At 53.9% G+C, this 26,300-nt stretch overlaps 1 protein-coding gene across 2 annotated transcripts in view; it reads right to left on the bottom strand.

Moving 5' to 3' along the window:
• The window catches only part of COL6A2 (collagen type VI alpha 2 chain), a 28,596-nt gene extending 15,017 nt beyond the window's left edge, over window positions 1–13,579 (bottom strand). Inside the window, exons 1-5 of one of the 2 annotated variants that reach the window (XM_074375101.1) lie at window positions 13,424–13,578; window positions 2,146–2,285; window positions 1,408–2,006; window positions 1,135–1,155; window positions 332–397 (exon numbers count right to left, since the gene is read on the bottom strand). In XM_074375101.1, coding sequence (XP_074231202.1) covers window positions 332–397; window positions 1,135–1,155; window positions 1,408–2,006; window positions 2,146–2,272 — 813 coding nt within the window. In that variant the 5' untranslated portion in view covers window positions 2,273–2,285; window positions 13,424–13,578. Of the gene's footprint in view, window positions 1–331; window positions 398–1,134; window positions 1,156–1,407; window positions 2,007–2,145; window positions 2,286–13,423 lie in introns of both variants that reach the window. The other variant, XM_074375145.1, reaches the window with a different exon arrangement.
• Between the last annotated feature and the right edge of the window lie 12,721 nt (window positions 13,580–26,300).

Genomic DNA, 26,300 nt, shown 5'->3' on the forward strand with positions numbered 1-26,300 from the left:
CCTTAAAACCTCCTCATTTAATAAATGACAGGGGGGCGGCTGGGACGAATTAGCACCGTGCTACTAGCAGGGATGTGTTTCGCATTTGTTCGGGTACTCGGCGTGCTTGCTTGCTTCACGGGAGCATTTTATCGGCAAGCCTTAATTTAAAAAAAGGGTTTCTACTTTCTCAAAGTACCGTATAAAAGGAAGTCGATCAGAACTGAACGTTTGTTTCTCAGGGTGAGAAGTGGTGAGTCCCCTTGGAGTGCAGTTGGCCCTAAATCTGGAGGTCCAGAGAGGTCGGGGCTTTCCTGCCGCGTAGACCCCACGAGTGGTCTGGGCATCTTACCTTCTGTCCGCGGTAGCCCTTGGGCCCGGGGGGCCCTGGGATCTCCAGACAGCTCACCTTGTAGCACTGAAACAGGAAGCAGGGGAGCGCATGAGGCCAGGAGGGCGGGAGGGAGGGCGGTAGCCTGCGGCCCACCAGACGCTGGGCCACCCTGAGCTCGGGGCTGCGTGCAGGAGCAGGCTTGGGAGGTGCCCAGGAGCCTCCTGTGCCCACCGAGGCGGGGGCAGGGCTCCACCTAGTCAAGCTGAGGAGCCGAGGCCGAGGCCGGGTTGAGCCGAGACTGACAGTAGAAAGGATGAGATCACTGTGGCTTGTCCCCTTCGCGCTTGCGTGTTAAGCTGCTGTGTTTGAGCAGCTCTGCTTGGACAGGGCGTGCCCTGCAAGAGCCTGGCTGAGGGGAGCAGCCCTCCTGGGCTGTGAGCTGGCTTGGGGGCGCCCAGAGCTGCAGGCCCCATGCTGGGTGCTGGCTGGCCACCTGCGTTCCCCTCCTGGTCTGGCTCAGGGGGTCGGAGCCCATCAGCCCAGAGGGCGACCCTGCGCCCCGACCCTCATCCGCTGGTGTGTGCTCGGTGGGCGACCCTAACGCCGACCTCCTGGGCTAAAGGGCCTGGTTTAGCCCGGAGCCTTCGTCCAGGCCTGGTCTCCGGCCCTGCGAGGAGCAGAGGGTATTGCTCCCTCGCCCCCTCTCACTGTCCTGCCCCAGGGAGCCCCAGGGAGCTGGGCGCGGGGGACGTCTCCACAGGTTACTGCCTCAGAGGCCCCGGCAGCTCTGGGCAGGACCAACAGAGCGGAAATGATCTCACCTCTCCATACGCTTCGTGTTTCTGCGGAAAAGAGAGAGAGAGAAACCCTGGTTACCTGGGAGCTGGTGATGTAGTTGCTCTGTGCCTTGGGTGGGGCGCAGGACACAAGGGCAGACAGGACCCTGCCTGGGGCTCACCCTCTTCGGTCGCCTCTCTCACAGAGGGGTGAGCTGAGGCCCGGGTGGCCGACTGCCTGCTGCTGGGCTGAGTGAGCGGACCCCAGGGCTCTGGACCCTGCCCTCCATCCCCAACATGGCGGCCCCAGCAGCTCACCATGACCTTGATGATGCGGTTGATAGTGTCCTGGTCGATCTCGGTGGAGTCGGGCCGCATGGTGGCGTAGTTGTTCCGGTAAAGCTCGTGGGGCGTGTTGGCGATGTCCCGCAGGCCCTGCTCATTCACCTGCATGTTGGGGGGCACCGCGAACAGCCGGATGCCCTCCTCGCGGGCCCGCTCGGCCTGCAGCTTGATGCCCCCACACGGGCTGCCGGTGACGTGGCCGTCAGTGATGACCACGGCGAAGTTGACCACGCCCTTGCCCACGTGCTGCCGGACCTCCCGGGTCATGTTGGCCAGCATGCAGTCAGTGAAGGTGCCGCGGCGGAAGGAGCTGATGCTCTGCAGGCTCTTGGTGAAGGAGGCCCGGTCACTGCCCGGCGGGCTGAACACCTCCACCAGGTCGGAGAAGTGCAGGCCTCCGTAGCGCCAGCTCAGGGCCACCTGGTCCAGGTAGAGCTCATCCTGCAGCTGGCTGATGAACTGCAGCACAAACTGCTGCATGTGGTAGAGCAGGCTGTCGGTGGGGGACTGCATGGTGACGCTCTCCGACGTGTCCAGCACGAAATACACGTGGATCGGGCAGTCGGCCTTCTCTGGGGACATGAGCACGTCACCGGGGCGCCCGGGGTCCCATGCAGAGAGGTGGTCTGGGGCTCTGCCCACCAGGCCTTTCTGCAGCCCGGCCCCGCCCCCTGTCCTCGCCTGGCCTCACTGCACCCTCACCAGTGGTACCTGGGCAGCTGTTCCTGTCGGAGGTGGTGGGGGCGATGACCTCCTGCTGCTGGGCGTGGAGGGCCCCCAGGAGCCCCCAAAGCAGGAGGGCGGAGCAGGGGCCTCGGAGCATCTTGGCAGCACCCATGGACCCTGATGTCCTGCGAAAGGGAGGAGCGCCTGCTGCAGACAGTGCTTCACCAACACATCACCGCGCCCCTCCCCGTCCCCAAGCCCTCCTCCTCGAGCCCTCCTCCCCAGATGGTGGGGGCGGGACGCACAGTGGTCAGCCAGCACGTAGGCTCAGGGGGGCGCCCTCTCCCCCTGCCCTGGGTGGGGTCCACAAAATTTAGTGGGTACAGAGACTGCGAGCTTCAGGCTCTGTTTTGGGTGGGATGTTCATGACCCCTCCCTGCCCTGCAGAGCCTGGGTGCACTGGGCAGACAGGAGCATTCTGGGCACTGAAAAGCCAGTGACTGGCATCAGTGATGACAGAGCAGCGAGGGGGCCCTGGGGGTGGGCATCAGGGGAGGAGGATGTCAGAGGAGGAGGGGCGTCAGAGGAGGAGGGGTGTCGGGGAGGAGGGGCGTCAGGGGAGGAGGGGTGTCAGGGGAGGAGGGATTGTAGGGGGAGGAGGAAGTGTCAGGGGAAGAGGGGTGTCGGGGGAAGAGGGGTGTCGGGGGAGGAGGGGCGTCGGGGGAGGAGGGGCGTCGGGGGAGGAGGGGCGTCGGGGGAGGAGGGAGTGTCAGGGGAAGAGGGGCGTCGGGGGAGGAGGGGCGTCAGGAGAGGAGACAGGCCCAGGCTGGGGTGGGCCTTGCCTTAAGCTTGACCCCAGTTATCCTTCCAACCGAACTGTGCTGACTAGGGAGGGGAATGGCCTGCAGGTGGATACTGACAGGGCTGGCAGGCAGTGGGTACCAGTCCCACTTTGCTGGGAGACGTGGGGCCAGCTGCATGGGGTGGAGGGGACCCCTCCCAGAGCGGTCACTGTGCCCTGGCATGTCTCCATGGGGTCTGATGCTGTGTCCAGACAGATGCAGGGAGAGGACCTCGAGGCGTGGGTGGGGTGGCTGGGCCCTGAGTGCCAGGTGTGAGGGGCAGGGGGACCCTCTGTGGAAGGTGAGGGAGGCGACTGATGCCGTGCTGTTCCGGTGGGGACCCTGCGACCTGGTTCTCATACCCACTCTGCTGCCCCCGGGAGCCCCTGGGACAGAGGGAGAACCTGCTGCAGCTGCAGCTGCAGCCCCACTGGGCCCGGAGCCCCGCCGGCGGGCAGCGGGGGCCCTCGCACAGCTGGGAGACAGGAGGCGCCTGGAGGGCTTTGTGGGGAGCAGAGGTGTCAGAGGCACTTTGGTGCAGTTTTCCTGGAGATGCCCCTCGACCCTGCGGAAACCTGCCCCTCCAGCCAAGACTTTAGAGGACCACGGCCCTGGCCAATGTCGTGACTGCACCTCATGACAGACCCTGAGCTAGAGCCACCCAGCTAAGCCTCTCCTGAATTCCTGACCTGAATGAATTATGAGAAAGTAAATGCTTATTGTTTTAAATCACTAAATTTGGGGTACTTTATTACACAGCAATAAATCATTGTAGAAAGAAGACAGTGAGACAATAATTTCAAATTTCAACAGGAAAACAAAATGACCCAAGGATGTCTCCCCATCCACCTTATCTTTCAGGTACAAGGATAAACATCTCAGATGTAAATGAGCTCAGATCCATGCCACCTAAATGGTAAAAAAAATTCTGCAAGGAATTTCTGCAAACAGTAGGGAAATGAATAAAAATAAACAAAAAGCAAAGAAACTTGAGGGGAGAGGGTACAGCTCAGTGGCTGAGTGTGTGCATAGTATGCATGAGGTCATGGGTTCAGTCCCCAGCACCTCCATTAAAAGGATGGAAGGAAGGAAGAAAAAGAAGGAAAGAAAGAGAAATCTAATTACTCACCCCCCAAACAAATAAACAAAAAGCAAAGAAACTTGAGAAATACAGTAAAATGTATGAAGGGAAAAGAGCCAGGAAGCATAAAATCAAAAGCCAGAAATATCATGTAGATCACTGTGAAAATAAGGGTGAATGGCTTAAATTCTACTATAAAGACAAACATCTCTGAGTTGGGTCAAAAAACGAAATTCATCTGGATGAGGTTTGTGGGTTCACACTTCAAAAAGAAAGTCACAGATGATGCAAAGAGAGTGGAGTGGGGAGGGATGGACGCAAACGGAGAGGAAGGGGGCAGTGTTGCTGAGACCCCGGAATTTAAGACAGAAGGATGAGGGATGGGGCCCAGGAAAAGATAAAGGCTGCTGCAATCCAATTATAAATCTTTATGTACTTAACGTCACAATACATATAAAGCAAAATCTGTGAAAAATCAAAGAAAAAACTGACAAACTGCAATCATAGTAGAAAATTTTAACTCATCTTTTAAAGATACTGACAGATCACATAAAAAAACAGAATTGGAAGTCGTGTTTTATAAAATTTTGACAGTAACAAGTAGGGTATAGGGCCAAAACTATAATCAGAAGAAAGTATGTAGCCTTAAATGTTTTTTGTTACAAAATAAAAAATTAGTGTAACAAATTTGGCATGTAGTTAAAGACACTAGGGACAAAAAAATTTAACAAGATAAATCTCAGGAAAGCAGGAGAGAGAAAGTAGTGAAAAATAAACCGACAGGTTTAAAAAACTCACAGTAGAATAATAAATATATTTGAGAGCTGGCTTTTTGAAAAAGCCAGTAAGAGAAAAAAATTTTAGCAAGTCTAAGCAAGAATAAAAACGATAAAGCACAAATATGGAAATAAACAAATGTAAGAATGAGTAAAATAATGACAGATGAGGAGGGTTTTTATTGTCGTTGGTTTTTAAGAGCACACCAAGTGCAGTTCTAAGCTAATAAATGTGAAAGACCATTTTCTGGGAAAGTGGTCTCATCTCTCGAGACGAGGTACAAAACATGGACCAAAAAATCTTTGAAGAAACTAGAAAAGATGAAATGACAATGAAATGTCTTCTGTGATTACTCTGCACCAGACACTAGGCTACATCTTTTCTTTTAACCTTCACAACAGCCCTCAGACATTGGTACTATTATAACCCATTTCACAGATGTGGAAACTGAGACTGAGCTGCGTAACTTGTCCCAGGTGCTCGGCTAACCCAGGCACCATCGTTCTGAGCCCAGACGCTTGATAACTGGGCTCCCACGTATGGCTTTCATTACAACAAAGCAACACGGGCAGAGCGGACACAGACCAGGAGCCGGGCAACCCGATGCATGGCCAAGCTCTCACATTCTTAAGGGTTAAAATTTCCATGGCCTGTTATTAAGTGTGTAGATGTTCACATCTGCAGTATACTTTTGTTGTTTTAAATTCTGCATTAACACATAATGACCTTCTTAGTGTCTTGTAACCCTTTTGATTGGAAGCCCGGTTTGCCTGGTATTAGTACAGCTACCCCTGCTCTCCTCTGCTTCCTATTTGCACAGTGACATTTTCCATCCTCTCACTGTCAGCCTCTTTGTGTCTTTGGGTCTGACTGTCCTGTAGACAGCATATAGCTGGACCTTGTTTTCTTAAGTCCATACTGCCAGTCTCCGTCTTTTGATTGCAGAGTGTAATCCATTTACAATTAAAGTAATAACTGACAAGGAGGCTTATTTCTGATGTTTTGCTATTTGTTTTCTATACACCTTGTAGCTTTTTTGTTCCTCATTTCCTGAATCACCGTCTTCTTTTGTGTGTAGTTGGTTCTCGTACTAAAACATGTAAATCCCTCCCTCACGTCTTTCTGTGCTTATTCTTTAGGTACTTTCTTTGCGGTTACCATGGGATTGCACTTGACATCCTCAAGTTGTAACACTCCAACTTGAATTTATACCAGCTTAACTTCAATAACATACAAAAACTGTTCCTTTACAAGCTCTCTCTGCCAGTCAATTTATTTTTTAAAACGTCTATTTGTTCTCCTCTCCTGTCCCAAATGCCGCCTCCCCCACCAGAGTAACTGACATCCTGACATTTGTATTATTGTGCCTTGCTTTCTGCTTTTTCTTTTTAAATAAATTTTATCATATATTTATTACCAAAAAAGTTCCCTCCCCATCTCTTTCAGTTATTGATGTCACAAAATTACATTTGTATACATTTTGTGTCCAAAAACATAAACAAATATTATTTTTGATGCATTGATCCCTTAAATTATGTAGAAAACAAAATGTAGAGTTGTAAACCAAAGTTACAATAATACCAGCTTTAAGAAGAACAGAGCTGGAGGACTTCAGACTATACTACAAAGCTCCAGGAATCAGAACAGTAGGTTAAGGACACAAAAAGACACATAGATCAAAGGAACAGGATAGAGAGCCCAGTACTAAACCCACACACTTATGGTCAATTAACCTACGACAAAGGAGGCGAGCATACGCAATGGAGAAAAGACAGGCTCTTCAACAAGTGGTGCTGGGAGAGCTGGACAGCTGCCTGCGAAAGCATGAAATGAGAACATTCTCTAACACCATACACAAAAATAGACTCAAAATGGATTAAAGACCTAAGAGTAGGACCAGACACCATGAAACTCCTAGAGGAAAACATAGAGCACTCTTTGACAAAGATTGTAGCAAAAAATTTTTGGATCTGTCTCCTAAAGCAAAGGAAGTAAGAGCAAAAATAAATAAATGAGACCTAATTAAACTCAAAAGCTTTTGCACAGCAAAGAAAACCATTGACAAAATGAAAAGATAACCTACTGAGAAAATATTTGCAAATGATGCGACAGAAAAGGGATTAATATCCAACATATATAAACAGCTCATACAACTCAACATCAAAAACACAGACAACTAGATTAAAAAATGGGCAGAAGAACTGAATAGACGTTTTTCCAAAGAGGAAATAAAGATGGCCAACAGGCACAGGAAAAGATTCTCAACTCTGCTAATCATCAGGGAACTGCAAATCAAAGCCACGATGCAATAGCACCTCACACCTGTCAGAATGGCTGTCCTCAAAAAGAAAACAAATAACAAATGTTGCCGAGGATGTGGAGAAAAGGAAGCCCTCCTACACTGCTGATGGGGATGTACATTGGTGCAGCCACTGTGGAAAACAGTATGGAGGTGTCTCAAAAACCTAAAAATAGACTTACCATATGATACAGCAATTCCACTCTTGAGTATATATTAGATTAATATTAGTTTTTTTAAGTACTAGTCTCTCAAATTATGTAGAAAAAAAGTAGAGTTACAAACCATTGTTACAATAACAACAACAACAACAATAATAGTAACAATGGCTTTTATAACTGTTCACGTATTTACCGTCACTGAGATATTCATATGCCTTCAATTTGCTGTCTAGTGTCCTTTCATCTCACCTGCAGGGCTCTTCTGAGCATTTCTTACAGGGCAGGTCTAGTGGGCATGAACTCCTTCAGCTTTTGTATATCTGAGAATGTTTTCATTTTGCCCTCACTTTTGGGGGACAGTTTTGCTGAATATAGAACTTTTGGGTGACTTCTTTTTTTCCTTTTAACAGTTTGATATATCAGCCCACTGCCTCTGGTCTCCAAAGTTTCTGATGAGAAATCTGATAATCTTATTGAGGAGCCCTTGGATGTGACGAGTCACTTCTCTCTTGCTGATTCCTAAATTCTCTTTGTCTTTGTCTTTTGACAGTTTGGTCACAATGTGCATCAGTGTCTCTTTAAGTTCACCCTACTTGTCTTGGATGTTTATGTTCATGTCATCCATCAAATCTGGGAAGTTTCTTCACACATCCCCTCTGCCCCTTTCTCTCTCTTCTCCTTCTGGGACTTCCAAAACATGTATGCAGGTCCTTTAAGCTCTGTGCACTTTTCTTTAATCTTTTTTCTTTCTGTTCCTCAGACTCAATAATTTCCATTGTTTTATCTTCTACTTCACTGACCCTTTCTCCTGTCTGCTCAAATTGGCCTTTGAATCCCTCTAATGAAAAACTAAAAGTTACTGTAGCCTTCAGCTACAATATTTCTTTTTGGATTCTATCTAGGCTTTCTATCTCTTTATTTATATTTCTGTTTTGTTCATACATTATTTTCTTGACTTTCTCCACATCTTCCTTAGATCCTTCAGCATCTTTAAGATGCTTGTGTTAAAGTCGTTGTCTAGTCCATCCATCATCAGGTCTTTTTCAGGGACTGTTTCTGCTGGTTTATATTTTTTCCTTTGAATGGGCCATATTTTCCTGTTCCTTTGTTTGCTTTTTGAGGTGTTGTTGTTGTTAAAAATTGGACATTTGAATCTAAAATGGTCACATCTGCAAATCAGATTCTTCCTTTTCCCCAGGGCTTGCTGTTTTTGATTTTTTGTTGGTCTGTTAGTTTTTGTTTTTGATCACTGTAGGCTGTCTCTGTGCCAAGGATCAGCCTGAGGAGTGACTGTAAGGTTTTCTCACGTCTTTTCTGAGCCTGCACCTTCCCCTGAGCTTGGGCAGTGCCTGTCTAATTTTCCTTCTATATACAGTTGCTTTTAAACATCATAGTCTTCAATGTCTGGCTCCCAGAAGGAGAGAAAGAGAAAAATGAATGAAAGAAAAAAGATACCAACCCTTTAAATCCCCTGGAAGTCAACTCAGCCAGAGAGGGAGCAGCTGGCAATGACAGGGAGAAGTGTAATAACAATGGCAGCCTCAATAGATTTTAAAAGAAAGTATCATAAAAGTATCTTCTCTGATTACAATGGGATGATGTTAGGCATCAATAACAGAAGGAAAACTGGAAAATTCACAGAATTGTGGAAATTAAACAATGCACTCTTAAACAACCAATAGGCCAAAGAGGAATCACAAAGGAAATTAGAAGATAATTCAGAGACTACTAAATGTGAAAACAAGTCACACGAAAATGCAAGAAACACAGCAGGAGCAGCGTGAAGGAGCAAGTTACAGTCATAAAGGTTTACATTAAAAAACAAGAAAGAGCTCAAGTCAGCAACCTAACTCTACAGCTTGAGGAACTAGAAAAAGAAGAAACGAAACAGCTAGTAGAAGGAAGGGAATAATAGCAATTACAGCAAAGATCAATGAAACGGTTAATAGAAAACCAACAGAGTAAACCAATGAAACCAAAAGTTGGTTCTTCAGAAAGATCAACATCGACACACCTTTAGCTCGATGGGCTAAGGGAAAAAGAAAGGAGATTCAAGTTACCAACATCAGAAATGAAGGTGGGAAATCACTACTGATTGCACAGAAATAAGAATTATGTGAGAGCACTGTGACCAGTTGTGCAACAGCCAATCAGATAACCTAGATGGAATGGACAAATTCCCAGAAACACAAAATTGGCAAAGACAAAACCACGAAGAAATAGAAATTCTGAATTGACCTATAACTACTGAGGAGATTGAATCAGTAATTGAAAATCTCCTGACAAAGAAAAGCCCTGGTGAATTCTTCAGATCATTTAAAGTTAGAACTAATACGAATACTGCTCAACCTTTTCCAAAAAACTGAAGAGGAGGGAGTATCCCCAAACTCACCCTATGAGGACAGGGTTACCCTGGTATTAAAGCCAGACAAAGGCACTACAAGAAAAGAAAGCTGCAGGCTAATATCCCTTATCAACGTGGATATAAAAATCCTTAACAAAATATTAGCAAACAGAATTAAACAGGATAGAAAAAGTACTAAACATCACGACCAAGTGGGATTTATTCCTGGAATGCAGTGATAGTTTAATATATGAAGATCAATTAATGTAACACACCACATTAACAGAGTGAAGGAACAGCCCACGTGACCATTTCAGTTGATGCAGAAAAACCTTTTGATAAAATTCAATGTCCTTTCATGATTAAAAAACTCAACAAACTGGGAATAGATGGACACTAGCTCAGTATAATAAAAGCCATATATGAAAATCCCATAGCAAACATCATACTCAATGGTGAGAGACTAAAAGCATCACAGGAAAGGTGCTCAGCATCACTAAGTCACTAGGGAAATGCAAGCCAAAATTACAGTGAGATACCACCTCATACCCATTAGGATGGATAGTACCAAAAACCAGAAAACAACAAATGTTGGAGAGGATAAGGGGAAACTGGAATTTTTGGTGGGAATGTAAAATGACAGCTGTATGGAAAACAGTATAGTGGTTCCTCAAAAAAATAAAAATAGAACTACCATATGATCCAGCAATTCTACTTCTGGGAAAATACATACTCAAAAGAATTGAAAGTGGGTCTCAAAGAGCTAGGTATACACCCTGTTCACAGTAGTATTACTCACTCTAGCTAAAATGTGGAAGCAATCCAAGTGTCCATTGATGGATGAATGGATAAGCATAACGTGGTCCATCCACACAATGGAATATTATTCTGCCTTAAAAAAGAAGGAAATTCTGACACACACTATGACATGGATAAACCTTGAGGACATTATGCTGAGTGAAATAAGCCAGTCACAAAAAGGCAAGTACTATATGATTCACTTATATGAAGTACTTAGAGTATCTCAGACATCACAGAGACAGAAAGTAGAATGGTGGCTGCCAGGAGCTGGGGAGCTGGTGTTTAAAGGGACAGTTTCAGTTCTGCAACAAGGAAAGCGTTCCGGAGCTGGATGGCGGTGATGGTAGCACAAAAATAGGAGTGCATTTAGCCCCAGTGAGCTGTGCACTTAAGACTGGTTAAGATGGCAAATTTTGTGTTATGTGTATTCAAGCATAATTTTTAAAAATGAGGGAAAAAACCCTCTTACAAATTAGTAAAAAATGATCTCTCATTAGGAACGCAGGGCAGTCATAACCAGGAAACAAGCAACAGTACAAATGGTCGGTGGTCAAACTGCACAGACACCAGGGACACGCAGACAGATCAGCTCGCACCGCCCCACGCAACTGGCCAGCACTGAAGCACGGCGGCGGCGCCACCCACAGTGCCGGAGCCAGGCCCACGCCTCCGATGGCTCTGACCACACGCCTGGGAGCCTTGACACTTTTCAGAAATTCTGACCTGGACTCTGCTCTCCGAGGAGCAGAGGCCCCTCACAACTGGGATCCCTGCCCTCCATGGGCTCCTTACAGGATCTACAACGGGCCCCCAGAGGCTGCCCACCGGTGTGGCTCAGGTGCTGACGTGTTCAGACCTCCTGGGCAGGTGCGCGTCCGGCTCTTGGAGAACGTAGCTGTGAGATATGGCCCAAGCCCAACATGTGCTCCAGGCGGGGGTCAGGCTCCCCCAGCTCCCAGTAAGCAGCACTCCATGAGCCCGGCTTCGGTACCAGTGTGCCCCACACCAGGGTCCCATGGCTTTGCACAGACGTTTGAAAGAAACTGCAGGGAGGACCGACCCATTGGAACGTGGGAAAGAATCAAGCTATTTGAGTTTTTCTTGAGTTAATCACAAGAGCTAGGTTTTCCAGCATCATAAAGCACTTGGGGCTACGAACACGGTCTACTTGCACTTGAGCGCCTGGAGCCCCGGGTGGCCCTGGTGCTAAGAGGGCTGCGGCTCCTGAGCCTGCTCCCCTCCTACAGTGAGGGCACGGGCTCAGCCCACACCCTCCCCTGCAGCCCCGGGAACACCCTCGGGTCCAGCTCCTTTTCCTGGGCCCTAGACCCTTCCAGGGAGCTGTCTGAAGGCCTCCTGCTGCCCGTGGCTCCCCACGACCTCCGAGGGACCTTAGTGGGCCCCTCCCCTCAAACAAAGCTGCCTGCGCTGGCTGGTCATGCAGGGTCACCGCTGGGTGTGGAAGTGCACTGCCTGGCGCAGGGGCCCGAGCCCCACCGACAGGTGACTCAGTGGCCTGAGCCCAGCTTTCCTCCTGGACGTCACCGTCCCGTGGCTTCCAGCGCAGACATGCCCCACTGCTGCCCCAGGCCTGCTGCCGCCCTCACAGGCCTCTCAGCTCACTCTCAGGCAGCAGCTTCTCAGTGGCCAGAGGGCCCAGTGGCCCCTGAGAACCATGTCCTGCTGAGGGGACACACCTGGGCCCCTGTGTCCAGCCCCTAGAGCCACCTATGTCCTGGGGGCACAGGCCTTCTCTCCAGCCCTGCTCTTCTGTCTCCAAATGATGGTAGGAAGGCAGATAACTTACCTCCTTGGAGCCCCAAGTGCCCGTCTGGCCTCCTGGCTCTGATGAGGTAGGCGGGAATAAACCCCCAGTGTAAGATGGCCTCCAGGCCAGAACTCCTTTACTGGGGAAACCACCCCAAAACCAGGGAAATCTGTGGACCTCAAGCCTCCTTCTTGTTGGGTGTCAACCGACAAGGGACATCCTTTCCTTGGGGACAGTGGGGTGGCCTGGGAGTGTGGGCGTGGGAGCCGTCGGCTCCTTGCTGGCATGGGGCAGCACTCCTCCACGGGCCCTGGGCAGGGCAGGGCGGCAGGCACGCCGGCCCCCGCCCTGCCCTTTCTGTTGTTGCTAGTACCAGTAGAGGCCTCTCAGCAGTTGACCCCCCCCACCCCCCAGTGGGTGCTGGGCCCGGTAGGCGCTCTGCTGAGCCCTGTGAAGATTCCTGGGTGGGTGTGGGGCCGGCCCAGCAGGGGAGCCGCCGGGCACAGCCAGCTGGGCCCCCACCGCACTCCCTGCGCCCCCCCCCCAGCTCCCCAGCTTGGTCTCCCTCAGTTGAGTTTGCAGGGGGGTACCTGGGGAGATGCCCGTGGGCCACCAACAGCCTCAGAGGAACTGGGGTCCTGCTGAGTCCAGTCCTGGATGGGTGGGGTGTGACCTGCCCTCTCTCCCTGTCCGCCTCACCCGTCCCTCTGGCTGTCAAGAGGCTCTTCTTCCCCTGCTGTCCCAGCTGGGAAGCTGGTCCCTGGGGAGCGCATTCGAGGGGCCACTCCGCCCAGGGCCCAGGAGGAGGAGGGACACCCGCTCCCTCCCGGCCCAAGCGGGAGGCGAGGGGCCAGCAGCACTGGAGACCCTGCGCCCAGTTTCCAGCGTGGGGGACCATCCCATGGGGGTGAGTTGGGCTCCTCAACCTCTGAAGGTGTCCCCGGGCCAGAGACAGAGCCGAAGCTCCCAGAAGCGGCCACGGGTCCGGCGGCAGACCGGGGACCTGGGCAGGGAGGGCGGACGGCCCGCAGTCTCAGCGCCAGGCAGGGGGCCCAGCTCGGCCCCAGGAGAGGAGGGGACAGCCGGACGGCCCTCGCGCCACTTCCCGGGCGCGGACGTTGGGGAGCCCAAGCGAGGGTCGGGGTGGAAATGGGGGCCACCCGGCGGGCAGGGCCCCACAGGGCGAGCGGCAGTCCAAGCCGAGTGGCCGCGTCCCGGCGCCGAGCGGGGCGGCGCTGCCCGGGCCTTACCTGACCGCGCGTCGGGCACCCTCCCGGACCCGTCCGCAGCGAGGAGGCTCCGGGCTCTGACCGCGCCGAGTGGGCAGGAGGGAGGGGCCGCGCCTACTCCCCGCCCCCCGCGACCCCGCGCCCGCGCCCCCGCCCCCGGCGCCGCGGCCACCGGGCGGCGCTGCGGCCCCGCGGATGGCGGCGGGGCGGGGGCGGGAGGGTACCCGAGGGAACAGGGTGCGGCGAGAGCAAGGGCCGGGTCGGGACGGGGCGCTCGGGGGGCCGGGAGAGCCCCCTGCCGCCAGGCGTCCCTGCGAGGTCCGAACCCCTCCCAGCCCTGGCCGCTGCTCGGACTGGGACTTGACGTCCCTGCTGCCTGCTGCCCGCCCCCTGGGACGTCTATTCCGGGGTCTGGGGCGCCTCCGACTCGTCACTCACTCAGACCTCGGAGGAGCAGCCCCGGCTGCAGGGTCCTCCCGCCCGGCGTCCCCTCGCCGTGCTCCCCTTGCGCACGACCTGCCGTTCTGGGACACGCAGCTCTGAGACCCACGGGTCACAACGTGTGTCACCGCGGTGGGGTCCTCGCCCCTCGGAGGTGAAGTGCCGGCTGGGGAGGGGCGAGAGCTGGTGCTCTGGGCAGGGAGTGCGGGCCTGGTGGTGCTGGCTGGACCCCGCTTCCCTGCAAGAGCCCAGCGACGTGTGTGTGTTTAGGGCCACTGTAAGGCCCTACCTGCGTCTGGGAGAGGGTGGGAAGGGGTCCCCACTCTCCTAGGAGCGGCAGCCCCCGGGATCAATGCTCCTCTGTGAGGTGGTGTGTGGGCAGGAGTGGGGACAGGTCCCTGGGCTCTGGGACAGGGTGCATCACAGCCATCCTCGGCCTCGAAGGGGACCACACAGTGGTAGGGGTGGCTCCAGCCTCAGAGGAGCAGCTTTGAGGGTCTCCGACTTAGTCCCTCCTCCCCAGGGGAGAGGGACCCCAGAGCCCCTTGGTTGCCTGTGTGCTCCCTGCATGCAGCACCTCTGGTCTTCCTGAACATCTCCCTCCCTCTGCACCCTGATTCTGGTACAGCCAGGTCCCATCTCCTGGAGGGATAGTAAGGTGGCCGAGAGGAGGGGTCTTTATGTCCCCAATGAGCCCAGCAGTAGTGACTGTTCAAGCAGAGGGGGACACCCTCCCATGTGAGGAGGGACATGCGGCCCCTGCAGCCTGGCGACAGGACAGGAAGCCCCTGCTCTACCCTCCAAAGGGCTTGCAAGTTATGCCCTGGCTGCAGCACCCTGCCTCCCACCTGCTCCCGGCCCCCAGAGACCCCTCAGGCTGGACTCCATCAGTGCCTCCCACCCCCCACTGCCCACACCTCCCTGGGCAGCACGGGTCCCTCATCTCCCCAGCGGCCTTTCCCGGGTGCGGTGGGTGCCTGGAGCCGGTGGCACTGAAGGAGGAGGGTGAATGTGTGAGGATGTGTGTGTGTGTGACGTGTGTCTGTGTGCAGCTGTGAGCGTGTGAGTGTGTGTGTGTCTGTACAAGTGTGCATGAGTGTGGCAGCCACGTGGTAGCCAGGAAGACAAGCTCAGGCTCCCACTGCCTGGAGCCCAGCTGAAGCTGGGGGTGGGCAGGTGCCTCGCAGGAGCTGCTCCTCTGGGTCCTCCGCACGCTCTCTGGGGCAGCACTTCCCAGGGGGCTGCTCCCGGGGGTGTGAGCACAGGTCCATTCCTACCAGACCCAGATCTTTTAAGGGGTTAATTTGGCTCCAGTGTCCCCATCAACATGGCCAGGGCAGTCTAGGAACGGCTCTGTGGGCAGCCACTCCTCCACCCAGCCCCTCCCCTTCCGGGGGGGCTCACCTCTGGTCTGAGGGCTCGCCCGTCATCCTCGCCTCCTCCCCTGGGTCCTTCAGAGCCAGCGCCCCATTAAACCTCTGGTCACATCTCGCCCAGCCCTGGTGCCTCCTTCTCAGAGGACTCCACTGAACACAGGAGCACTGTAGGGGGTTCACGCTGCCTTGCCCCCAGCTGGCAGGCCAAGGGGCCCCGTCCAGGTTGGTGGGGGGGGGCAGATAGCTCCCGGCACAAGGTGGATGCCCCGGTGCTAGATTCCACTAGGGGTGACTTGGGAAAATGTCCTGGTAGAGGGAGCACCTTGCAGGTGTGACCACTCAGGTGGCTGAACGTGTCTGCGGGTTGGCTGCTCAGGGCAGAGTTGCACTGGTGGTCCTGCAGAGAGACAACGGGAGACTGAGGCAGTTAACCAGCAGCTAGAAGCTCAGAGTGGGAGCCAGAGGCATCTCTGGCCTAGAAAGAAATCTCGTCTCCTGCAGGAGAAATGCTGAGGGCTGAGCAGCGGCTGATGGTGACAGTGAGGCGTCCCCAGCTCCAGGTGTGCTGACGGCTCAGCCATCGTTGGTCTGCGACAGCCAGGACCCTGGCCGAGAAAACCTGAGACCCTGAAACCTGGGCTGGGCCATCTGGGTGGGAGCCCTGAGGATGTGGATCTGCAGACCCCTGACCCCTTGGAACTTGCAGGGCCCCATCCTCCCCTGCAGAGCCAGCCCTTCCTCTGTGCTGGGAGAGGATACAGGGGCCTCCCTGCAGCAAGCAACAGGGGTCCCCGTCGGAGGCCACCCTGGCCTGCCTCCTGGCTGCCAGGCCAACGCCTGGGAGAAAGTCCAGTGCAGCCTGGGTGGGGACATGCGGGGCCTGCTTAGAAGGAACCAGGTTGCACATCAGAGGAGCTGCCAGAGCCAGGCAGCCGCCCTGGGGTTGGCATTGGAGCGTCCTTGATCCCCGGACCAGAGCAGGAGACTGGATAAGCAAAAATCATCGACTTGGGGACAGTTTCTCAGAACTTAGGATTTAGTATTCTGGCAGGTCACAGGGCAAACTCAATTCTGGGATGGCGCACAGAAGCCCAGAGAAAGTGAGGCCCTTGTTGAGCAGCGTACAGGTTCTGGAGCTGCCCTGGAGGGCGCGGAGGAAGGGACGGAGGGCCGAGGGCAGCGCCTCCAGCAAAAAGCCAGGATCCTGAGTCTTTCTCAGACGGAGCTAATGTTCCCATCTGGAACTGCTGACTGCAGAGGTGGCCTGGTGGCCGGGCCATGCCCTGGCAAGTGTATATTGTGAGTCCCCAGTTCTCCCCAAAAGGCCTGCAGCGTCTACTTGGGTGACTCAACACAGGGGATAGGGGCCCGTCAAGACATTCTGAGGGTGACTGGACACGGCGTCTGTGTGGACACTGGCCCCTGGAGGCCCACAGCGTCAGCACGGCCTCCCTGTTGGAGGAGGGGCTTAGTGGGCCTGTTGATGAGAGTCCTGGCAGAAGTGTTGGTCACAGTGGGGTCCCTGGTCAGACTGCCCAGTGATCATTTTCCTTGTCCCCAAGTGTGCAGCTGGCCATTGGAGTCACTGCAATTGGGCTCCCTGCGGTGTGGTCACAGACATCGCAGTGGGGACCCCTCTGCGGCCGAGGCAGTGAACCACAGGCTGCGTGACATGCTGGAGGTCACGGCCTGGAGGATGCAGGCAGGTGGGCCCTCACGTCTCTGGGGCGACAAGGGCTGCAGACTGGCGGGTCCTGGAGAGGCCCTGCAGACCAGTGGGACTCAACTGGGCAGCGGCCCAAGGGCGCCTGCTGTGCTGGACGTGGATCCTCGTTGTAGTGGATCAGTGAGGCTGTGGACCAGCCATCAACTTTCCAATCCAGTTAGAAGAGGGGCTCAGAAGCTGCTTGCAGTCACGTGGGAGGATGTCAGTCCTCGTTCAAGGTTCGGCCTCAAGGCCGAGCTGCCTCTCCCCTCTGCCCGTCGCAGTCGAGGAGCCTGGGCCCCTGGACAGCCCCAGGGCAGGACACAGATCCCTGCAGTGATGACATCGCGCACAGGCCTGTGAGGGGGGAGGCGAGTGAGCAGGAGGCCATAAGACACAGGTGCCCCAGAGGGTGGGAGGGAGCCTCCTGAAAATCCAGGGATCTGCACTTCAGGCAAGTTTCAGGGGCTGGTGGTCAGGGGCACCAGGATGCCCCCCAAAGTAAAAAGTGGCTGCGTCTTGGTCCCCCTTCGAGGAAGGAAGCACAGGCCTGGCAGGCCTTTTGGGCTCTGAAGGCAGCACATTCTGCTCTTAGCAGTGTCGCTCTGACTCAGGTCTTAGGTGACCGGGAGGCAGCTTTGAGGGGGCCCAGGAGCAAGAAACATCTGTGCCGCAGGCCGGCTGGGTGCAGGCAGCGCTGTGCTGGGCCCTGGTGCTGGAGGCGTCAGTGGGAAGGGTGCCTGCGGGGCCCCTGGTGGGTCCCGGGCTCTGGAGCAAGGCCAGCACCTGCAGAAGATGCTCACCTTCAGAGGAAGGCGGCCCTGAGCTGGGGGAGGGGGCAGCCCAGCATCCCGTTTCTGCCCCCGGGGGACACCAGGCTCTGGCTTCAGGTTGGACTGCCGGAGGCGAAGCACTGCTTTGTGGCCCTGCTGGGACGCTTGCCCCTACCCCTTTCTCCTGTGGAGGGGCTGTCAGCACGCGGCCCCTGCGAGGCCTCTCTGCCTCTCCACGAGGCGGTGACAGCATTAGTCACTCAGTGCTCCCCACTTCCATGGAGGCAGCTGGCAGCTCACCCTGCAGCTGCCCTCGCTGTGGGGGAGTCTGGGGGTACCTGGCCAGGGCCTGCAGTAACCTTCCTGGGATGCGCAGCCCGCGGAGGTGGGGCGGCTTCCAGTGCGTTCCGGCCTGCAGGGTGGTGCCTGGCTTGGTGTGGCCCGGAGGCGGGGGCTGAACCAGTAAATCCCTGAGCCTCTGACAAGCAGGCTTTGCAGGGCCTGAGATTCTGTGGACATTCATAGGAGACCCTCAGAATTGCCCTCTGGGCCCAGCCCACCTCGGCTGTAGGGGTGACTGGGCATCTGCGCGGTGTGCAGCTGACCTCAAACTGCAGTGGTGAAACCGGAACCCCCGGGGCCCCTGCTGTGGCTTTATTTAGGCAGCCCTGGGGGCATCGAACTCAGGCCTTTACTGTCTCTTGGGCCAGAAGAGCCTCGCCTTGTCAGTCCCAGGTTAGTTTTCCTCGACTTGTCGAGAGGGGCTCGTCTGACGTTCCAGAACCACGGGGGGGCTCGGTCTGTGCCCTCCCGCTCAGCGCCACGTGCAGGCTGAAGATGGCTGACCGTTCATCCTCGGGGACGTGGGACTCACGGTCACACCAGCGCCCACACTGGCTCCTGCCAGGCTGTTCCTGCAGGCAGAGGTGGGCAGCTCAGGGATTCCGAGGGGCAGAGGGATATGGGGGCCCCCAGGGTGAGCTGCGCCTCAGCCAGAAGTCCCGGGTCCAGGGCCCTGGCAGCCTCTCTGTCCTGCTGAGGTCTGCAGCCCGGTGCTCTCAGCACCCGAGATGCTTGGGTCAGATGACACCTTTTCACTGCTTTCAGTTCCATTTGTGGGGGACAGTGTGAGTGTGAGCAGCACAGATACACTTTGACGCCTGGGAGACTGGCGGGTGCCAAGGAGAGACACCTGTGAGCCTTCAGAGGGGGAAGGAGCTGTATCTGGCTGCCGCCCCGCACTGGCCCAGCGGAGGAGAACTGGAAAGTGCCCTTTCCTTCTCTACCCACCTGTCCTCGGTGGTTCCAGGTGCAGAGGCCCTCCGTGGCTTTCCCGGCTTTCCGGTGCTCAGTGCATCTGGTGGGGCGGGGCCAGGTGGCAGGCATTGCCCTTGGCCTCAGAGATGCATCTTAGAGGATGACTGTGTGCCCACATTTCCTTTGCTCACTCCTGGAGCGGACGGAGTAATTCTCCGCTCTCCAGGGACAACCCCGGAATTACAACCCCCGCCGTTGACGGGCGATGCCCAGGAGTCAGTGTCAGTGTGAGGGCTCCAAGTCGGTGTAGAGCAGAGGCTTTGTCGTTTTAAGCTGAAGCTACATCACTAGTCTGAAGACTCTTACCTGGTGTCGGGCTGCGGAGCGCTGTTCTCATGATGACGCAGGGTGCTGTGAAAATTTGTGTGGCCCGCAGTTCACATCTCCCGTGGGAGCCAGGATGGAGGCCATGCCCTGGGGAGGGGCCCGCGTGGGGTGTACCAGGTGGCAGGAAGGTCGGGGAACACGTGCTGGCAGTTCAAGAGCTGCCCCTGGTGGAAAGGGTCTGTGAGTGTCCAGTGGACCCAACCCAGCCACGTGGTGCTCCTGAGGGTCCTCACACCCTGCATGTCCGGCCTGGGGCATGTGGTCACTTCTGGGGAAGTGAAGTGGCTGGAGGACAGCAGTCCCCAGGTGGTGTCCACCAAGCTCCCCTCGCCAGACCTGATGCGGGCCTGTGTCATGGGAGCCTCTGAGACAGGAGACAGGTGCTCACGGGGAGGACAGGTGTGGGAGGAAAACTGAAGGTCTTTGAACGTCCTGCCCAGTGGTGGTGGGTTTTCCCCTCCACCACCTCTGAGTGCATCTAAACTACATGAACTTAGTTTACAAAATGCTTCAAAATATTTACGCCTCCTCTGACCAGCTGGGCTGCACTGAGCTGAGAGGGTCCCCAGGATGTCCCTTCAGCTTCTGGGGGCACAGGAGGGCCGCCCTGACACACACTCCAGGGTCCGCCTGGCCTGTCGGGGTGTGCAATCGACTGGCGGCCCCACCTGGGGCCTCTCGCTGGGGGCCTGCCCTGGGGGCCGGACACCGTGCCCCCACAGTCTGAGTGGAAGCTTGCCCGCGGGCAATTTCCTGGGAAGAGGCCCACAGCTCTCACAGGATTCTCAGAGGTGTAAGTAATTCCCAAGGCACTGCATAGTTTCAAAGAACTGGGACACAAAATTTTTCACAAAAACCGTATTAGACAAAGTGTAATCTCTCTAAGGCGACTAGGCGGGCTGCAGCAGCTGTCGCCACAAGGCGACCCGCTCCGTCCCTTCCCCACTGCTGCCCCCCCCCCCACCTCCATGCCTGAGTTGTTACCTGCGTCCCATACAAACCATCCCCACACTTAATGGCTTAAAACAGCACCTAGTTTACTTGCTTGTTGTGGGTGGGGTGGCGCTGGGCTGGGCTCAGCGGGGCAGTTCACCTGAGCCCACGCACGGGGGGCAGTCAGTGAAGGCTGGGCGGGGGCTGGACGACCTAGGGCCACGTTACTCACTGTTACTGGTGGGTCCTGTGGGGCTGGCTGTCGGCTGTCCCCTGGAGGCCTCTCTAGGAACTCAGCCCTGCTTGCGTGGGTCAAAGCAAGACACGCAGACCAGGACGGAGGGCTGGAGGAAGGGGCAGCAGTGCAGAGGTTGTCGCCTCTGTTCTTGGTGGTCCTGCTGCACAGGCGACGATGGAGACGTGGTGCCGGCTGAGTGGACAGTGGCGCTGGGACTCACTCACGCTCGCTCGCTGCCGAGGGAGACAGCGGGGCGGGCCTGGGGGCTGGCTCTCCCCCCGGGGCCTCTGTCTGATGCGGGAGCAGCGTGTGTCCACACGCAGGAGTGTTCTCTTGGTCAGTTGTGTGTATGGTTACTCTGCACTGCTTTATGAGTTTTTACTAACTAAAAAAATTGCTAATGTTTGACATTGAATGTTTGTGATATTTTAAAATTTATTTTGGAGAGATAATGCCTGCTCCCTGTGCAGAATTCAAAAGGTGCAGCAGGACGCAGGATGGAGAGCAGGCCCCTAGCAGCCCGCTGCGGGCCCGGCTGCGGAGGACCGCCGCCCCGCTCCCAGGGCCACCGGGCCGCCTGGGGGGCTGCCGACCGTCACGCCCAGAGTGTTCAGTTTGGTGCAGTGTATCTTTTCAGTTTTCACGTGTCTCAACAACTTTTTATTTAAACTTTGGTTATGAAGGCTATTGCCCTAGGTAAGAATTCCATCTCAGTGGGATGAGAAAGATGGCGTTCCATTGTCCTTGGGCTCCCAGACTTGAGGGAAATCTGCCCTCCTGCTCCTTGGAGGACAGCGGCCTCTCCTCCCCAGCGGCTTCTAGCTGCTCACGCTGCCTCTGGTTTACAGCAGCTTCCCTGCGGTGTACCGGGGCGGGCTGCTCTTTGCATTTACCCCGTTTGGCATGTGCAGGTTTCTGTTTTTGAATCTGTGGTAGGTATCTTTTGTCAGTTTTAGAAAATTCTTGGTTATTATCTCTTCAAATATTGCCTCTGCCGCATTGTGTCTTCATTCTCCATTTGTGCCTTAAATTTCACATACGTTAGACACTTTTGTTACATTATATGTGTCTCTACTGCTCTTTTCTGTATTTGCTTTCTGTTTTTAATTTGTCCCCAGTCTTGACCATTTTCTACTGACCTATTTTCCAATGAATTTATCCTCCCTTCTGCTGTGTCCAACCTGCTGTTAATCCCATTCAGTTTTTACTACTTGTTACTGTATTTTTAAGTTTCAGAATTTCCATTTTCTCTTCAATTTATAGATTACAGTTCTCTTCTTCAGTTCTCTAGCTCACCTTCCGTTTTCTTGAGATGTTAATCGCATTTACTTTAAAATTCATGTACGTTAACTCCAAAGCCAGGACCTCTTGTGGATCGATTTCTCTTGTTTTTTTTTAAACCGTATAGCAATGTAGTCCTGTCTCTTGACTGACCTGGTGATTTTTAAAAACTAAATGTTGGACTTTACTTGTGAAAGACTATAGAGGGGCTTCTTAACGCTCGCTTCCTTCTTATAGGAGTTGATTTTATTCTGGTGGGCACTTAGCTTAGGGGCAGATGGCTTTTTTCCAGTCAGCGGTCGGTGCAATTCAAACCTAGGGTTATGCTTCTGTGAACACCGGTGTGTCGCTGGTTCTCCCTCACTTTGTACGTGGCCCAGTTGAGAGCCTGGTGTGCTTGCCACGGAAGGTCCTGAATTCTAGCTAGAATTCTCCCTAGAACTGAGAGACTGGCAAAGGCTGTGCAGAGATTTTTTTTAAAACAGGGTTATTGAGGTATATTTTATATAATTCAAAATTCATCATACTTAGGTGGGTAATTCAAGATTTCCGGTAAATTTACCAAGTGGTGTAGTCATCATCACATGTCAGCTTTAGACCTTTTCATCATCCCAGCAAGAGGCCTCGCCGTTTACAGTGAGCCCCTCCCCGCCCTCAGCCCCGGGGGCCGCGTCTGCTTCTGTCTCTACAGACTTGCCTCTTCCGAGTGTGTCGTCGAAATGGAACCGCATAGTGTGTGGTCTCCTGGGTCTGGTTCTGCCACCTGACACAAAGTCTCTGAGGGTTGTTCACGCCGTAGCACGATGCAGTAGTTTATTCTTACCAAGATACAGTAGTTTTTCTTGAATGAACTCTGAAGATTTTTGCAACCCTCTGATTAATCTCCAGAGCTTGGGAAGCGTAGTTTAGACAATTCTGGCGGTGATTCCATCGCTTTTAAGGAGTGGATTCACAGAGACCCTCACTCCAGCACACCTGAGGCCCTGCCGTATACCTGCTTTTGTGTCTCGAGCCTGCGCTCTGCCAAAGTCACCTGCAGGCCCGTGCAGCTGGCTTTTGGTAGGCTCCACAGGGCTCCTAGGTACACAGTCATGTCGGCTGTGAACAGGCAGTTCTACTTCTTTCCCGTCTGCATTTCTTTCACTTCCTTTCCCCACCTTTGTGCACCAGTTGAACCTCCAGTACAATGTCAAACAGCAGGACTCAGAGTGGACACCTTTACCGTGTTCCCAAATTTAGAGAGAAGGTTTTCTGTTTTTCATATTAAATGTAGTATTAGCTGTGGGGTATTGGGTTTTTGTGGATGGCATTCTTTTTTAGGTTGAGAAATTACCTTCAATTCCTAGTTTTCTTAGAGTACTTTCATAAGCAAGTGTTGTATTTTGTCAAATAGATTTTCTGCATTTATTAAGGAGATCAGATGGGTTCATCACCCTTATTCTGTTAATATGGTGAATTTACATTAGTTTAGATTGTTTGATTTTTTAAAAATCTTAAACCAAAGTTACATTTTGGGGATAAATCCACTTGGTCATAGCATAATGTCTTTTTCTAAAAGTAGTAGGTTCAATCTGTGAACATTTTGTTAAGCATTTTTGTGTCTATACTCATGAGGGGTGTGGGGCTGCATCTTTCTTTTCTTTTCTTTTAATATTTTCGTCTGCTTTTGGTATCAGAGTAATGCTGGTCTCATGAAATGAGTTGTGAAATGTTCACTTTTCCTCTGTATTTTGAAAGAATTTATACAGGATTGATGTTACTTCTTTTTAAAATATTTGATAGAATTCTCCAGTGAAGCCCGCTCAGATAATGAATTTAATTGCCTTAATAAATATAGGACTATTTCTTCTTGAGTTAGTTTAGAAAAACTTGTGTCTGTCAAGAAATTTGTTTATTTCATATAAGTTGTCTAAATTTATTGGCACAAAGATGGTCATCCTATTTCTTTTTATCTTTCCCCGTCTTTTTTTTTTGAAAATGAGGTGGAGAGAGAAGAATTTTATACATTATTGTTTAAGGACCAGGAATAAAACAAGGTTCAAATCTGCAAGCCCAGGGTCTTGCAAGTGTGATTCCTACTGTGTTGGCAGTTTGGGGAAGATCCTGCTTCTTTCTTCTCTCGTCAGCTAAATAGGTCGTCATCGTATTTCTTTTAAAAAAGAAAGTTTATTTATTTTTAATGGAGGTGCCGGGGATTGAATCCAGGACCTTGCGCAGGTACCTCCTCCCCCATTGCTGTATCTCTTTATTGTCCATCAAATGTCTGTTGGATCTGTAGTGATGTCTTCTCTTTCATTCCTGATGTTAATAATTTGTGACTTCTTTTTAAAAATCACCATACTTAAGAGTTTTATCAAATTTACTGATCTTTTCAAACAATCAGCTTTTTGTTTTGTTGATTTTATCTTTCACTTGCCTGTTTCTTCTTCAGGGCTGGTGTATTTGAGCCTGACCTCCTACATGGCCGGGTCTGTCTGTCTGTCTGAGATGATGAACAGGCCAGTCCGTCGGGGAGGTCAGTGCCTCCGGGTCGCCCATGATGACAGAGGTCGGGATGACAGGGCCAAGGCACACAAGTGGCCAGTCACACCTGTGCCCTGTGAGCCACCCGAGCTGTGGCTTCTCCGTCAAAGGGGCTCTTCCTAGCCCTCACGCCGGGCAAGTTGTCTTGCGTTAAGTGACTGCGGGGCTCCAGGGTCAGGACAGTGTTGTGTGTGTCTTGGCCCCCAGGCATCTTCCCAAGCTCACTGGGCGGGTGTCAGCACCACTGCGGGCATGTGCGTGCTGGTCGGCAGGATCGTGTGAAACTGGTCCAGCTGAACCCTGGAAGCACATCTGGCGTCCCGCAAGGAAAGAAGAGGAGAAGAGCCAGGAACGCTTGTAGCGATACCCAGCGTCCATCCTGAGCAGCTCTGTTCTCACATTACTAGAAATGAGCACTCAAGCTCGGCAGTGACCCTGGGAGCACTCCCACAGGGTCCCCACTTTCCCGCCCACATGGTGGCTGGTTCCTGCCTGGGCCCGCCTCTGCTTTTGTTACTGTGTGGGTCAGCGCCTTCTCTGGTTGGCAGCCCTCTCCTCCCCACTCGTCCCGCAGGGCTGCACCTCCAGGATGGGGGGAGTGTGCAGGTGCAGACTGCAGGGACCACAGGGGCAGCAGTGTCCATCACCTCCCAGGAGAAGTCCTGGGGAAAGGGCAGAGGAGACCGATGGTGACCACAGGGCAGGGTGTGGGCAGAGCTGGTCACACATTGCATGAGAGGGGAGGGGACACCACAGAGCTTGAGACAGGGCCCTGGGTCCTCTCCCAGAGCTGGACTCTGAGGCCTGGGGCCAAAGCTGACCTGGGATGGCTTAGGCCCAGGAATTGGACACTGAATCTCAAAGTCAGGCTGCTACTGCATAGATGCCCGCTGCCCTATATGGGGCGGTTAGGAAGCAGAAGGACCCCCCCAGCATCTTAAATAAAACGTTCCCCCAAAATTAGGAACTCCTCCTGGAAAGGACCTCAGGGGCCACCTGGGGGGGAGTCCCATTTCACAGTCCCCGCGCCCAGCTCTGCCGCTGTGGGGCCAGGACTCAGGGCTCGTGCACCCCGCCCCACTCGCACTGCGGTTCCCTGCACCTGGGAAGGGTGGGAGCTGTGACAGCCAGTTTGGGGCCCCGCTGGGTCTCTTCTACTCACTGGTTGGTGCCCACTGTTGCCTCCTGGCCCCTCCTGTCTCCACGGGCTGACTCTGGGAGGGGGACCCAGAGACACCAGCCAAAGAGAAGAGTCCCTTCCTTCGATGAAACCACTTTCTGGCAGGAAGAAAGTTTCACATTGTCTGACAAATCAAGCCCTAAACAGAACCAGCTTGTCTGAGGGTTAGCGGCCTTGAGACGCAGGACACATGAGCTGCAGCGTGAATTCCTGCAGACGTACGTGGCGAGGGTGGGCTGGCTCTGTGGCTGGCGACGGGGACAGATTTGCGAGTTGGAAGGGACTTCAAGAAAGCCAGATCCCAGAGCTCAGGGGAATCACGGGGTGGGATTTTCTGGAACGCCACAAGAGCCCTACCAATTTCTCCTCAGATAAGGACTCTCACGGCCGGGGTGGCTCAAGCTGCAGTGGCCACCATGCCCCCTTGCATGGCGCAGGAGATGTCGGGCCGCACTGACCAGGACTTCGTCGTCACCACCCCGGGGCCACCTGCATGAGGATAAGGGAGTTCAGCAGCATGCTACTCCACACACTTAGCCCTCCGCGTGTGTGCGCACGGTGGCAGGTGCGGGAGGGGTGCTGGCGGTCACTGCTCTCATCTGCTGGGGAGGCAGGTGCGGTCCAGGGCTCACGAGAGGACAATGCTTCTACAGAGAGAGACCCTCCACCCCCACTTCCCGCCCGGGGACCTGACCATGAAGCAGCCTGGTCGCCTCCGCCACCTTTCCATGCTCGGGTCCGGCTGGTGAGGGTCTGAAGGGTCTGGCTGGGCTGGAGGCCCCCAGGGTCTGTGGCCCTGGCTGC

The sequence above is a fragment of the Camelus bactrianus genome, chromosome 1 (genome assembly GCF_048773025.1).
Source record: "Camelus bactrianus isolate YW-2024 breed Bactrian camel chromosome 1, ASM4877302v1, whole genome shotgun sequence".
In the NCBI taxonomy this organism is placed as follows: Eukaryota; Metazoa; Chordata; class Mammalia; order Artiodactyla; family Camelidae; genus Camelus; species Camelus bactrianus.